The sequence below is a fragment of the Schistocerca serialis genome, chromosome 2 (assembly GCF_023864345.2).
Source record: "Schistocerca serialis cubense isolate TAMUIC-IGC-003099 chromosome 2, iqSchSeri2.2, whole genome shotgun sequence".
NCBI lineage: Eukaryota > Metazoa > Arthropoda > Insecta > Orthoptera > Acrididae > Schistocerca > Schistocerca serialis.
This window is the reverse complement of record NC_064639.1, coordinates 389,532,882-389,548,834: the sequence shown is the minus strand read 5'-3', so window position 1 is coordinate 389,548,834 and position 15,953 is coordinate 389,532,882. Positions and strand designations below refer to the sequence as shown.

The window sequence follows — 15,953 nt, the reverse complement described above, 5'->3', positions numbered from 1 at the left end:
TGCATAACAATTGAGGAAAGTGATTCATAAAGCTGTCATGTGACTAGAAGAATTTTTTTCTGTTACAGCTGCTAATAGTCACTGTTTTGTGGGACTGGAAATCAGTTGATATTGTGTGGAAAAGAAAATCTTACTATATCAATGCACATATACAACATAAATATGTGAAAAGTTTGAAATGATAATATAAATGGTTTGAGTGTCCAGCTGATCTTCATGTAAATTTATTGGCCATTGGAAAAGAATGTGTAGTGTGAAGTGGTCAGCTCACTTATGTTTTCATCTTTTACTTCCCTACCATGTACTTCACTTGCAGTGAACAGTCTGAGCAGGCTTTTGAGCGATCATAATAATGCACTTTGGCATTAGGTAAAGAGAATTTTCTGGCAAACATGATGATATGGAGTGTACCATTAGTGTATGTGAAATACAACTAGTATGTTTTCCTGATGCTGGTTATGCAAGTGATCTTGTATTGTGAAAATCAAAAATGGAATTTGTATTTCTTTTGGCAGTCAGCCCAGTAAGCTGGTCTTCCCAAAAACAAAAGATCAGAGCAACCTACCCACCACAATTACTGTGAAAGATGTAATCAGGCTGAGAAAATTAATTGAGGCTCTAAGAATCAAGTCATGTTAATAACTGACTGTCAAAGCATTATCCAGTTACCAAAAAGTCCTGATTAACACAACCATACAAAACATGTTGATGTTTAGTACCATTTTCAGCGCCAAAAGGTTTTGAATAAAGAGATAAAATCTGAATATGTTTGTACCAAAGAATAATTCTCTGATATGTTTACTAGAGCGGTAAGCAAACCAAACAAAAACTTAAAGAAAAAATGGAATCACTAAGACAGCAGGAGAGTGAAAATGTTTTGTGTACTTGGATTTAGATTCAGATTGCTGCAAGGTAAAGTTCCTAATTTTTAGAAATGTGCATTCATTTGCTGTTTGCATTTTATCATTATCTGTTTTCTTAGTCTTACTCAACCATTAGGAATGAAGCTGGTAGTCAATAAACCAGTCACATAGTAGAGACAGAACAATATTTCTCTCTGTAAATCTTCAAATGCCTTACCAAAAAAACTGTTTTCTGGCGTAATAATCTCCAAACGAAAATCTTTCTTATGAAACTGGAAACGGCACTAAAAAAAACAGTGAGAGCAAGAACACTCTTTGTATGTGGTGACTTCAATAAAGGTTTTAGTATACCTAAAATATCATATGAAAAACTGAATTAGAAAAATTGTTTTAATGTACAAAATAGAGAGCGCTAATCCACTCCTTTACTTGTGAAACTCATCTTTCCAGTTTTACTATAGATAAGATATTAATTAGTGCTTATAAGCAAAATCACATATCAATAGTACTAAAATTAGGGCTAGTAGATCATTATGCACAAATTATAGATTTTGATACTCTGAATAACTCACTGTATGACGCAAAGTTACTATCTACTCTTCAAGGTAGAACCTACAGCAAACATAGAATACTAGTGTTCAGAAGCTACTTGGAGGAAAACTCTAGGTAGAGAGTCAATGGGGACAGTGATATAGCAGAAAAATTTCAGATTTCTATAGATGAAGGGAAAACTAACATTGCTTTTACCTTTTTTAGAAAGGAAGTGTTCAAGCATCCGTAACGGGTTGATCATTGTAGGTACATTAAAACTTTGTGCCTGAAAGTATCAACCACAAAATGTTGCAAGGAAAAGGAGTACCACATCTGACTCTGGCAGGTACTTTAAACCCTGCATTTCCATCCTGACGAAAGTAATAAGGCATGTTAAAAGACTAAAGACTGATATGTATATTAGACCTCCTTCTAATATACGAAAATCAATAAGGAAAGTGTTAGAAAGACAATCATAACAATATAACTGTGAAGAAGAAATCTGGTGCTGTTAACAGTCCCATACAAAAGCTGACACTTTTAAACATTGTCCCACAATTATTATGGAAGATCTGTTACAGGAAAGCTCTTCCCATGAGCATCAAATCCATATAGAACAAAACATAAAGCCATCATATAAAACAATGTTTTTACACCCAGCAAATGAGAATGGGTTGCAGGGATCTGATGTCTAAACCTCTGTCTCATTTGACCAATTTCTCTCTTTCTTATAAACTTTCCAGAAATGATACAGCTTTATTTCAGGTCTTTTCAAAAGCATTTGACACAATGAGTCATGAAAAATTGCTTTTAAGTTTAAAAAAAATAGGTGTTGGGGAAGAGCAAATAACTACATTGAATCATACCATATATTGCTGCAAGGAAACAGTTTGTCAAAATCGAGCCAGAGAGAAATGGCTCAGTTGTTAAATGTAACTGAGGCTTATTAGGGGTAAAAAAATGGTGTCCCAGAAGTATCTGCTGTGTATCTAACCTGTTCCTGTTCTGTGAAAATGGCTTAAAAGATAACATGCAAAAGAAGTTTCAGTATACAGATGAGACTCGGATATTTGCTAAAACTATCTCTGGTGGAACACATCCAAAAGCCCACAGAAAGCACCTCAAATTATTTTTCTGCTGACTTTTTATTAATAACACAGAGAAAACACTTGCTATGCAAAATCACACAGTCCATAAAATAACTCCATTTTCTGCTCACATTGAAGTATGAGATCAAACTATCGTAAAGAGAGACTGCATACAGTTTCGGGGATCTTTGGATACAGCAGTATCTTCAACGGAATACATGTTTAAATAGAACAAATTAAATTCAGTTTGTTACTTGATGGGAATATTAAAAGGTTGTACAAGAAGCAAAACACTCACACATTCAAATTCGCATATTTCACATTTGTACACAGTATGGTGTGTTGCTTTGCAACATTAGTGGTGTCAGCCTAAACTCTTTCAGACTAGAAAACAGAATGAGGAATTTCTAACTGGAAGAAAATCTTGCAGAACAGTTTTTTCAGTATGTTTCCTCTTCTTTATATGTACATTTTGAAATATGTGCACAAATCATGGCAGTGATTTGCAATGTATGTACAATCAGTATAACTTGTGTCAATTCTAACTGTAGCCATTAGTAATAATTTTCCCACATCATTATTAACAGGCATAGGATCTTAATCAGTTTGCCTCATAGGGCTTGTCTTCCTGCTCAGCTGACTAGTTGGATGCTGCTATTGCAGTTTTGAATATTTGGTTCCAAAATAACATATGTAATGCAAATATGAGATCAACTCACCCTCTATTATAATTGACCAGTGACAAATAGAACACACTTCTGGATTATCGTCCACTCTACAAGATTGCAAGATTGAGAGAGCAATTTTACTATACTAATTTATTTCTCTTCTATGGATGAAAAGTGAAAACTGCTCAGCACCTGTCATATAATTTGCTCAACGGAGTACATAATCGACTGCAAAATTTATTAAATGAAAAAAATTACTTTGTGCGCAATTCGGCCCCACACCGTAGATTTATCGTGAAAACATTGTCATAAAATCGTTAGAAATGTTTAGTATTAATATGTTATTTAACTATCGATCTTTAACACAGAGATTACACAGAGTGTCTAATAATTGCAGAACAGTCTGGACATTCACTGGTCACTGTATGCCTGATGGGCCACCTACACCATATTATGCCCCATCTCATGACAATTTTGAGAAGAACATAGATTGGGGTGTGTGAATCCCCAGCACAATACCGAAGGGTTAAGTATATTGCAAATTATGTTTTTACCTAAATATTTCGATATATTCCAGACACAAATAATTTATAGCACCTTGTAATAATACATTTTGTGGACCATAATTATAGTACAGTCCTGTCAGTTATGTGAGAGCTCCCCTCTGTTCAAATTTAACTGGGGTCACATGTGTTAGAGGTCAGACAACTGAAATGTGGCAATGTCACAATAAAGCTTGCGCATGGCTGTTGCTGTGTGGCAGTGAACTGAAATGTTTGTTTGTGCTCTTTTGCATCGTTTTGTTTAACCTGATTTTACTGCTAAAATTATGGCATACAGCCGCTGGTACAATCAAAGTTAAGACACAAAAAAGTACATAATTCTGTAATGCTCATAGTGTTTCTACACGTACATTTGCAGCTGTATTATCTAAATGACTTTCACCAACAGAAACAGAAGCAGAAGAAGAATTTAGCATCTGATTCCTCTCACAAGTGATTATGTATTAATACTATGAATATTTCCACGCATTTGCCTCAATTCGTAGACTTAGTTTTGTGATACCCAAGTAGTATAACAGAACAATCTACTGAAATTCTCAGTTGCTATTTATTCATGATTGTAGTTTGACTTAAAGTAGGAACAGTGTATGTATTATTCTTTTGCAGGTGCAACAAAAATGCTGTGTTTCTGGTTGCAAGAGTAATCACAAATCCAGCAAAGAAGAAGGGGAGGGTTTGTATGTCAGTTGGGTTGTTTGGGGGTAGAGACCAAACAATGAGGTCATTAGTCTCACTGGATTAGGGAAGGACGGGGAAGGCAGTCAGCTGTGCCCTTTCAATGGAACCATCCTGGCATCCGATTTAGAGAAATCATGGAAAACCTAAACCAAGATGACCGGATGTGAGACTGAACCAATGTCCTCCCGAATGCGAGTGCAGTGTGCTAGCCACTGCGCCACATCGCTCAGTGTTGTTGTACAACAGTGTTTAGATTTCTGCTGAAGATGAAAACAGAAAACGCTGGATACAAAACATCCCAAAAAGTGACTGGAATCCACCCAACATGAGGAACACGATGTGTCAAGAGTGGAAATTTACAAAAGTACTTATGGGAATTGCCAAGAGATCCCTGGTCAGACTTCACTACTCTCACGAGAAATCATGCAAAATTACTTCCTGCTATTTGAGAAAGGTACAGATTCTAACCAGTCGTGATCCAGAAATCAGAACGAAATGCGCATATGAAGAAGAAACGAAGAACAACTAGGCTTGGTCAAAGAAGGACGATTATACCATATGTTCAATGTTTGTGCACTGAGTACCTACCAAGAAAGAATAAACAGTGTAGGTAAGTGGAATGTAGGTAAGTTGAAGAGAATAATTTTTTTATGTTGTTAACTTTTCTGAAGATATACCTCAAGTCAAAGTGAGTAATTCAAGTCAATAATAAACTCATTTCAAATGTAATGTTACCAAAAGAATGTTTACTTCGTTATTAATCTGTTACTGCAAATGTGTATTCATATTTCTGTAGTGAAAAACAGCAGATGTATGCTAGTGCAACATGCATTTTTGAGCTAGAATACAAAATTTACTCTATTGAGACTAAAATGCCACCAACAGTTGGCATATATTTACTGTGAGCTGTTTGAACCTTCTTATTGTCATGCAGCACATATAAAACACAGTGAAATATGTTTTTGGTGCACTAAATTCCAAACTGTTGACCTATGGTACACAACCTATTTAAGGAAAAATGACATCTAATCCAGTTGATAAATCGACTTCATTGTGGAAGTACTTCAGCTTACGTAACAGATGCAAAATATAATTACCTTACAATATTCCAGAGCCCAAACTGCGGATTAATTGCATTATGTTGTTGTTGTTGTTGTTGTTGCGGTCTTCAGTCCAGAGACTGGTTTGATGCAGCCCTCCATGCTACTCTATCCTGTGCAAGCGTCTGTATCTCTGAATAACTACTGCAGTCTACATCCTTCTGAATCTGCTTAATTTAATCATCTCTCGGTCTCACTCTACGACTTTTATCCTCCACACTTCCCTCCAATACTAAATTGGTGATCCCTTGATGCCTCAGAATGCATCCTACCACCCGATCCATTCTTCTAGTCAAGATGTTCCACAAATTCCTCTTCTCCTCAATTCTATTCAGTACCTCCTCATTAGTTACGTGATCTACCCATCTAATCTTTAGCCTTCTTCTGTAACACCATATTTCGAAAGCTTCTATTCTCTCCTTGTCTACACTGTTTATGTCCACGTTTCACATCCATACATGGCTACAGTCCATACAAATACTTTCAGAAAAGACTTCATGACGGTTAAATATATAATCGATGTTAACAAATTTCTCTTCTTCAAAAACGCTTTCCTTGCCATCACCAGTCTACATTTAATATCCTTTCTACTTGGACCATCATCAGTTATTTTCCTCCCCAAATAGCAAAACTCATTTACTATTTTAAGTGTCTCATTTCTTAATCTATTTCCCTCAGCAACACCTAATTTAGTTCGACTAGATTCCATTTTCCTCGTTTTGCTTTTGTTGATATTCACCTTATATCCTCCTTTTAAGACACTGTCCTTTCCATTCAACTGACCTTCCAGGTCCTTTCCTGTCTCTGACAGAATTACAATATCATCTGAGAACCTCAAAGTTTTTATTTCTTCTCCCTGGATTTTAATTCCTACTCCGAATTTTTCTTTTGTTTCCTTTACTGCTTGCTCAATATACAAATTGAATAACATGAGGAATAGGCTACAACCCTGTCTCACTCCCATCTCAATCATTGCTTCTCTTTTATGGCCCTTGACTCTTATAACTGCCATCAGGTTTCTGCACAAATTGTAAATAGCCTTTTGCTCCCTGGAATTTATACCTGCCACCTTTAGAATTTGAAAGAGAATATTCCTCTCAACATTGTCAAAAGCTGTTCGAAAGTCTACAAATGCTAAAAATGTAGGTTTACCTTTCCTTTACCTGTGTTCTACGATAAGTCGTAGGGTCATTATTGCCTCGCTTGTTCCAACATTTCTACAGAATCAAATCTGATCTTCCTCAAGGTTGGCGTCATTCAGTTTTTCCATTTGTTTGTAAAGAATTCGTATTAGTATTTCGCAACCATGAATTATTAAACTGATAGTTCGGTAATTTTCACACCTATCAACACCTTTGGGATTGGCATTATTATATTCTTCTTGAAGTCTGAAGATATTTCATCTGCCTCATTGATCTAGCTCACCAGATGGAAGAGTTTCGTCATGGCTGGCTCTCCCAAGGCTATCAGAAGTTCTAAAGGAATGTCGTCTACTCCCACGGCCCTGTTTCGACTTAGGACTCTCAGTTCTCTGTCAGACCTTTCACTCTCCCATTTCATCTTCATCTATGTCCTCTATATACTCCTTCCACCTTTCTGTTTTCCCTTCTTTACTTAGGACTGGTTTTCCATCTGAGTTCTTGCTGTTCATACAGGTGGTTCTCTTTTCTCCAAAGACCTCTGTAATTTTCCTGTAGGAGTATCTATCTTATCTCTCTTGATATATGCTTTTGCATCCTTATATTTGTCCTCTAGCCATTCCTGCTTAGCCACTTTTCACTTCATGTCGATCTCATTTCTAAGACGTTTGTACTGCTGCCTTCACTATTTCATTCCTCAAAGCTATCAAATCTCCTTCTGCTGTATTTCTTTCCCGTGTTCTTGCCAATCGTTCCCTAATGCTCTCTCTAAAACTCTCTACAGCCTATGGTCCTTTCAGTTTATCCAGGACCCATCTCCTTAAATTCCTACCTTTTGCAGTTTCTTCAGTTTTAATGAACAGTTCATAACCAATAAATTGTGGCGCAAGTCCACATCTGCCCATGGAAATGTCTTACAGTTTAAAACCTGGTTCCTAAATCTCTGTCTTACCATTATATAATCTGTCTGAAACTTCCAGTGTCTCCAGGCCTCTTCCATGACACAACCTCCTTTCATGATTCTTAAACCAAGTGTTAGCTATGATTAAGTTATGCTGTGTGCAAAATTCTACCAGGCAGCTTCCTCTTGCATTCCTTACCCCCAGTCCGTATTCACCTACTACATTTCTTTCTCTTCCTTTTCCTACAATCGAATTCCACTCCTAAATGGCTATTAAATTTTCGTCTCCCTTAACTATCTGAATAACTTATTTTATCACATTATACACTTCAATCTCTTCGTCATCTGAGGAGCTAGTTGGCATATAAACTTGTACTACTGTAGTACTGCAGTATCTTATACAATCCGAAATTGTGTGTTATGGACTAAAATTAATGGTTTTATAAAGTGACCACAAAACTGTAACCATCATCTTTATGTAGGCCTACTGTGTTGTTGCAAAGCAAAAGGAGGCCTTTTTTTTTTACTCTTGCCCTGAACCTTTCATGTTGAAATTAATAAGTGTTAGAGGTGACCACTATGAAATAATCTATAAAACTTGGATACCTTTCAGTTTAAAAATAATTCATAGTTCATGCTTCACCACATGGAAATCTCCAGTTCACCCTCTCTCAGAAAGATATTTCAATTATTTTAAATAGATATGTATGATCTGAGATGGAAAAAAAACATTCAACATGCTGATGAACAATACAAAAACGTTTATTAAAGTAATTATTAAGTTACACTCATCTATAGAGTTGTGAAAGATATTATGTTGTAGTTCTGAGTAATTTTTATGCTTGTATAATGCCATTTATATAGGAATGAACGTGATTATATATTTCAAGTAACAGTATATTAAAGTAATTGAATACTGTGTGGTTGATGAACTTGTAACTACAAATCTCTGATGAAAAACTGCTTGATCTGCTGTTATGAAGTAGTGGTGAGTTACCAAAAAGTTTCACATAAAATTTTGCGATCATTGCTATGAAATGAGAATAAAATAGGTAATCGCAGCAGAAAGTCGGCGTATTACTGCGAGATATTACTTTTTACTTTGGAAATTAATTTCTTTAACTCATAGCTACAGCCAATTGGGGTAACTTTGTACCACTTTCTACCATTTTTTGAAAATACTGGAAACAAAGTAAATTACACATCACAACAGATATTGTAAATTTTACTTCTGTAGTTAGTGCTTGGAAAAGTGAAAATATATACTAACTATTGGAGTAAAATTCCAGTTTTAATACTGTTACAACGTTACACTGTCGTTCAGGATAACATTAGACCAATCTTTAAAAAAAAAGGATTTTTTCTACATATAATGCCCCTGGTAAATTTAGATCATGCCAGAAGGAAATGAGATGCTAATAAGATGCAAAAACAAACAGTGTTAATTCAGTACTGCAGATTTAATTTGAAATATCAGGGTATTTGTATTGGCCTGGAATTGTTCAACTTAAATCGTTTTCGTCAAATGTTTTCTTCACAGGCAACGCAATTAGCGGATTATCACAAGCCTAAGAGTTTGTAGGAAGTTGGAAAGACATCTGAAATTCTAACTAGAAATCACCGAGGTAATAAAAGTATTACATTTAGTACAAAATAATGCAGGTAGGTGGAGTAGCAGACATTTGAAACAAAAGTCATAAGTGATAAAAAGATACCCTGACAGGTACAAAGTTACCCTGATTGATTGAAAAAAAAAGAAATTGATTACGAATTTAGGGTAACTGTCATTCCGTCTGTACTCGATAAAATCTGATGTGTAATCTCGGTCAAGCGACTAGTGAGCTGGTCCACTAATGTCACAAGATACATCATTGTCAGCTTGACGACTCTGGACTCAATTCCATGGTTTAACCCATAGCATAAGGATATTAGTAATATGTTGCCATTAGAATATTACTCAAGCTCAGTCAGTAAGGAAAGTAATACTATTTTAGATTAGAAGTATGTACCAATAACAACTGCACTGATAATGCCTTACAAAGTAATTGTAAAACAAGGCACCTAGCACATAATACTCAGGAATACAAGCAGAAATTAGGGAATTTTCTATTGAGAAGGATATTTTAAGTGTTTTTCATCTCAATGTATAGTGTCTGAGATACAAAATACATGAGCTAGAGAATTTTCTGGAAGATTTTCCATGTGATATTCTATGTATTAATGAGCACTGGGTTTGAATTAAAAGCAGGTTTTTACAGACAGAGATTTGGTCATGGAGGTGTCTCAATTTTTCTGAGAAGTAATAATCATCTAGACCACCAGTTATTGAATCTAGGAACTTTCTGCTTAGAACAGTCATTTGAAGTAGCAGCTGACCTTTTCTCAGGAATTAAGTTGATTCTGATCTCACTCTATCGAACTCCAGACGCAGACATAAATATATTTATAACCCACTGGGAACAACTGACACAGCATCTATAGAAATACAAGAATTTCAATACAATTTATTTAGGGGACATTTATATTGATGTCTTAACCCAGTCAAATGCTAAGACCAAATTACGTAATATTTTAAGATCATACAACTTCTATCTGATTAATGACCAACCAACAAGAAAGAAGTTTTGCCTGGATAATATTCTCACCAACATGGATAGAAATTCATTTTCATATGGAGTTGAAGATCCACCCATCTCTGACCACAGTGGGATCTGGATTAAATTTCCAATGACAAGAACCGAGCATTATAAAATGGAACAGAAAACGTTCATAATGTTAGGGGAAAGGAACATAGAAAAACTGAGATTCATTTTAAGGGAGAGGGACTGGGAGAATTAAGTTTTAAACTGTAAGAATGTAAATGAGGCCTTTACAAACTTTTTTGTCAACAATTAGCTTTAATATTAATAAATACTGACCAATTATAACAAAGGTACTAAATAACCAAAATTACTTGAAAAGGAAACAGAGTTGCAAATGGTTCACTCCAGAGCTTGCAGCCCTTAGGAAGTTTACAATCATCCTTCATAAAAAAGCCAAACAGGGAAACCAGGCAGATAAAGATAGTATGGTAGATTCTTTTACGGATTTGTCTATTATTTGTTTGTCTGTTGTCGATGTATTATGCTTGCAGTAAAAGGTCGTAACAACGTGATAAAATTGTCTCTGATAGTGCTGTTAAGAGAATTACTGTTTGTTGTGCTTATGAAGAGTCTTGGGAGAGATGGCTGGATATTTTTAGCAACTATTCATACATGAGATTGCACGTTCGAGTGCTGTTGTCCACGTCTCTTTCCGTACACGTCGCATTCAATCTGAAACAATTCTGCTATTTTAATACTTCCAAAAATACTAATAAAGGTCGTGACGCTCACCTTTGTTCTCATGAAATAATAACGGTTTATTGTGTCTCTTGTACAAATCTCCACTTAACATCAAAAGAAGCGAACAGGAAACTCTAGTTACCCTTAGTTACGAGTTAACCACAGAGAGAGTAATATTCCGATTCAACGATATAACTATCATAGAGTCTCTCAGATAACGTCTTTGCCACTTAGCTTTCTCACAGGCGATTCAGTACATTACATATTTATTACACTACAATGGGTATACCAGGGCAAAACAAGTCTATAGAAGCGAAATAAAAGCAGCCAAGAGAAGAGCCAATTAAAATTTTATCAATAATTCTAAAAATACGTGTTAAACTGCCTGGGAGGTTATAAATAAAGAATTAGGAAGAAAAGTAAGAAAGGAATCAGTGCCTATTGCACCTAACATACTTAATGAGTTCTTTGTAAATAGTGTTAAAAATATTACTCCCACTGACAATCTAGAGTTAATATATATACATAGAGTGAGTAACTATACTGCAGATAGAACTAGGGGATTAAACTTTAGTTGGAAACAAGTCACCCCTAGGGAACTGTCTAAAATAATTGCAAAATTGAGTAACTCCAAAACCAAGGATTATTACAGTTTCTCTAATGCGATATTGAAACAAATCTCAGACACAATATTGCTAACGTTCACTTATCTCATAAATTGCATCCTTGAGGAGGGAATCTTTCCAGACTGTCTAAAAATGACTATCACAGTTCCAATCCATAAGAAAGGGGTAGAGAGTGTCCAAATAACTACAAATCAGTTTCGATTTCCTTACTTTATCAAAACTCATTGAATATTGCATGAAAACACAACTATTGAAGTACTTTGAAACGAACAATTTATTTAACAACGCTCAGTTTGGATTTAGGACAGGTGAATCAACCATTAAAGACATAGACAATATCATCAACGAGATTGTTACCAATTTCGAGATACATTTCATTATTTGTATTACACTCTTAGACCTCAGTAAGGCTTTAGACACTATTTCCTATGAGATCCTATTTTCTAAGTTAAAACTGTATCGAATAAAGGACTCACAGTTATCGCTAATAGAATCGTACCTTGATAACAGACAGCAAATGGCCATAATTGAGAACCAACTGTCAGACATACTCAAAATTGGAACCAGAGTTATTCAAGGATCAGTAATTAGCCCATTTCTCTTTCTAGTGTATATCAATTACCTCGCACACAACTTGCCAGACAAATGAATTCTATATGCTGACGACATCGCCTTAATAACATCAGACAGAAATCTGGAAACTTTACAGGACAAAAATACAGACATGGTAGAAAACTCCACCACATGGTTGCAAAGCAATAAATTAGTCTTAAATCGCAATAAAACAGAGACAATATATTTTCATTTGAGTAAGTTGAAACCAGAAGGAACGGAAAACACATCTGTCAAACTGCTAGGAATTTATTTAGACCTGAATTTGAACTGGGGCGAACATATGCGACAGCTATGCAATACACTGTCCAGAGTAATTTTTTTATTGCGCAAACTTAGGACTTGTGTCAGAAAGAGCCAAATGTTAGAGGCATACTATGCCTTTTTCCACTCGCACCTGGGCTATGGCATAATACTTTGGGGGAACTCTTAAGGAGCTCAGGAAGTTTTTAAGTGGCAGAAAAGGGCACCTAGGGGTATAAAGGGCTTACCCAACACTGACATACCAGTATTCAGGGAGCTGAAAATAATGACTCTCTCTGCAGTATTCATATACCACTGTCTGATAGACATCAAAGAAAACCAGAATAATTTCACAGTAAGTGGGTAGGTACATTCACACAACACAAGAAATAAACATTACATTGACATGCCCCAGGTAAGGCTAAAGAAAACCCAAAACTGCCATAACTACACAGGGATTAAGCTATTCAACAAACAGCCTGTAACACTGAGGGAAATGCCAGTACAGGAACTAGCGAAGAAACTAACAAATAGGCTGATTCTGAATACAACCTACAATATTCTGGAATTCGAAGAAAACTTGAAACGCCTCCAGAATGAGTGATGATTATAGCATGTAGTGAAAATATAGGCGGTATCATATTCTGTGACAAATTTGATCCAAGAAGATGTACAACTGTAAATACTTTTCTTTTCTGTATATTTTTTAAAAACTAATTGGTTCCCTTTAAAACAACCTGTATGTATGTATTGTATTGTGTTTTGGTACCTTTCCTTATATTTTTTGACTAACGACAATAAAATTTGATTTGATTTGATTTGAAATCTTCTCAATAACTGGGTCAGACTTTTTCGGAATAATGTGGATGAGATGCATCTTTTTTGAAACTAAGGTTTAGACAGCAACCTCTGAGTATTTTTTTGTGGTAGCTCTACTTCAATGCGCGTGACAAACCGGGGTTATGATCCTTTCTAAATAAATGTAATCACTCTTAACTTTTTTATGTTGTCTTGTTTAACATTTAACGATAATGTGCTGCAGCTTTAGTGAATATAATTTTTTTATAATAGCCTTTATATCTCGATAATTACTATAACCTTTCATTTTCTACCATGTAGAGAGATAGCGAGGTTCCGAGGAACGTATTATATGATTGTCTTCACAAGTCTAAATTTTCACGTTGGTGATAGGAATAATGGAAATGTTTAATTGGTGAGGAATGGACGTCTAATGTCTGCAATCTTCCTATTTCCTAATTGGTAACGCTGAAATCTTGATAATACCAATAAAACGCTTGTGAAATTATGATATAAACCTCATTACAACTGGCGTAAAGAGGTTAGCATGCCATTTCTGACGGCAGTAACTTGCAGACACCTTGCTCCATCGTGAGGACGCTCTTTTAGTTTTAAGAGCTTTGGAATGTGTACAATACTGTTGTTTGTGTGTATACAATTATGAATGTCAGTGTTGACGTATCTACAGAATTTTAATCGTAAGCCAAACAGCTACAGATGGCTTCCGACAAACAGACACTCTTGGCTGTGTTGCAGCTACTACGTCGATATAACTTAAAGGTAACGTGATATTTTTCCTAATAAGTCAGAAGTATTGCTACATCGTACAGTAAAAAAAGCCGAGATTTATACGATGCTGCTGTTGACCCATGGATAACTATGATGTAAACGAGAACCAGTGTAACCTCAAGACAGTATGAAGTAAACTGGTGCATGTCTTGACATCTTCAACTTTTGTAGTCCTGTCTTCCTCAGTTGCGTGTAATATTACGGTATATTGATAATTTTTACTTATGGACAGTCGGCAACAGAAACCAAAATATTGCATTAAAACAAGCGTTCAGTGCATAGTGCTGTGGAATGCGGAAAAAACAGCAAATTGGCGTTCATAGGGAGAAGAACAACACCAAAAATGCAACAGGAGCGTAATATGTAAGAAACTCTCTACGCAACCTGCCACTGATGATGCCTTCCAGAAAATAAAGGCGAAACGCGTATGGCACTAAAATTATGTTTTATTCAGTTGCTGTCAGACGGTCCATAAGTAAAAATTATCAATATACCGTAATGGTGCATGTATTCTTAAGCATTTGATGTTGGACATATGTAGCAACCAACCCCTGCTTGTGGCTTATATATTGAAGATACCTTCGGTGGATGCCAGATATCCCCTTTACAAACTAGTATCTTTATAATTCTCCTTTTTTTTCCTGCTGTAAAAGTACGCCTCATTTTTCCAGCAAGCAATGGTTATAGCATTTACACTCTAAATCTGTGGAGGAGATGTACTGTGGAAGACTGAGTGGTTGGAAATAAAAGGAATGATTGGTTCCAGCAAACAAATGGTTTGGAAGAGGGCAGTGCATTGTCACTTCTCCTCTTCATTGCGGTCTTGGAAGAGAGAATGACTAAAGTGACAGAAAAAACTGAAGAAGACAAGGTGATAGCAATGGTGTTTACAGATGACCATGATCCAAGGAAACAGGGAAGTGGAGATTCAGAAATAGCTGGATGCTTGGGAAGAAACTGTGTAACAGTATGGAATGAAATTTCAGCTCAACAAATGAAGAATCCTGAGGGAAAACCTGATAAGTCACAGTTCTAATTTTTTTCAGGGGACGAAATCTGAAGTTTCAAGGCTCGCAGAATTTTCATTTTTCAAGTTATATTCTTTGAGTTGTTAACACATATTCCAGAGCAATGGTACTGCTGAAATTATACATATCTGATGAAGGTTTACGACTATACGATGCATTTTTATCGTGAATAAAGCCTGTACAGAGGAAAAATTTGACAATCCCATAACATATTGCAGGCAGCTATACACTTATTTAAATTCTCATTATAACTAATTATCTAATGTACTCTTGTAATAATACGCTATTAAACATTCTGTCCTTTTACAGTAGGTGGGAGTAACGGCGAAGACGATCAAAATACACTCGTACTTCACTATGGCAAAATCTTTTCAAGTCCTGCAAGTCTCTATCTTTCTCAGCACAGATGTTTTAAGATAACCTGTGAAGTAATCAGAAACCTAAATTCAAATAGTTATATGGCTAATATAAAAAAAGCTTACTTTAAGAATTAAAAAACTTCAACATATATCGTTGTAAAGTTACCGTATCGAGTAGAAGGGAGGTTGAATTGGCCTTCTTGCAAGTCAGTAACTCGCCATTTCTGTCCTGGAAGAAGTAACGAAGCTTGCTTGTAAGCTCCATTGTAGCTGCTTCTAAACCAAACCAGTGCTGCATTATGTCATATGACTTCCGATTCTCCTATTGACCAGGTTTGGAAAGGTAGTTTCTTCTGGTATATTGTGTTATCGAGATGCGCTGTCAATTTGTTGATCTTTATAGCTGCTCCTCAACATCAGTGACTACAAATGGCGAAGGGTAATGTGTGAAATCTAGAAAACCTGACACCAGTCCATCAGCATATGACATTCTTGAGCTTGACCGATCAAACCAATATTTTTATCACATTCTAGGCACGAATGACTGCTAATGGGGAATGTCATCTTTAGAAAGTCCGATTGTTTTTCTGTGTAGACTAGATGTTGAAGGAATCTCAACACAGTTGCATTCTTGTTTTGCCCTC

At 35.8% G+C, this 15,953-nt stretch overlaps 1 protein-coding gene across 1 annotated transcript in view; it reads left to right on the top strand.

The window, feature by feature from the left end:
- Positions 1-13,756: 13,756 nt before the first annotated feature.
- Positions 13,757-15,953, top strand: part of LOC126457216 (transcription initiation factor TFIID subunit 5) — an 80,159-nt gene continuing 77,962 nt past the window's right edge. Inside the window, exon 1 of the mRNA XM_050093336.1 lies at positions 13,757-13,913. Within this exon, the coding sequence (XP_049949293.1) occupies positions 13,851-13,913 (63 nt within the window). The 5' untranslated portion in view covers positions 13,757-13,850. The remainder of the gene's footprint in view (positions 13,914-15,953) is intronic.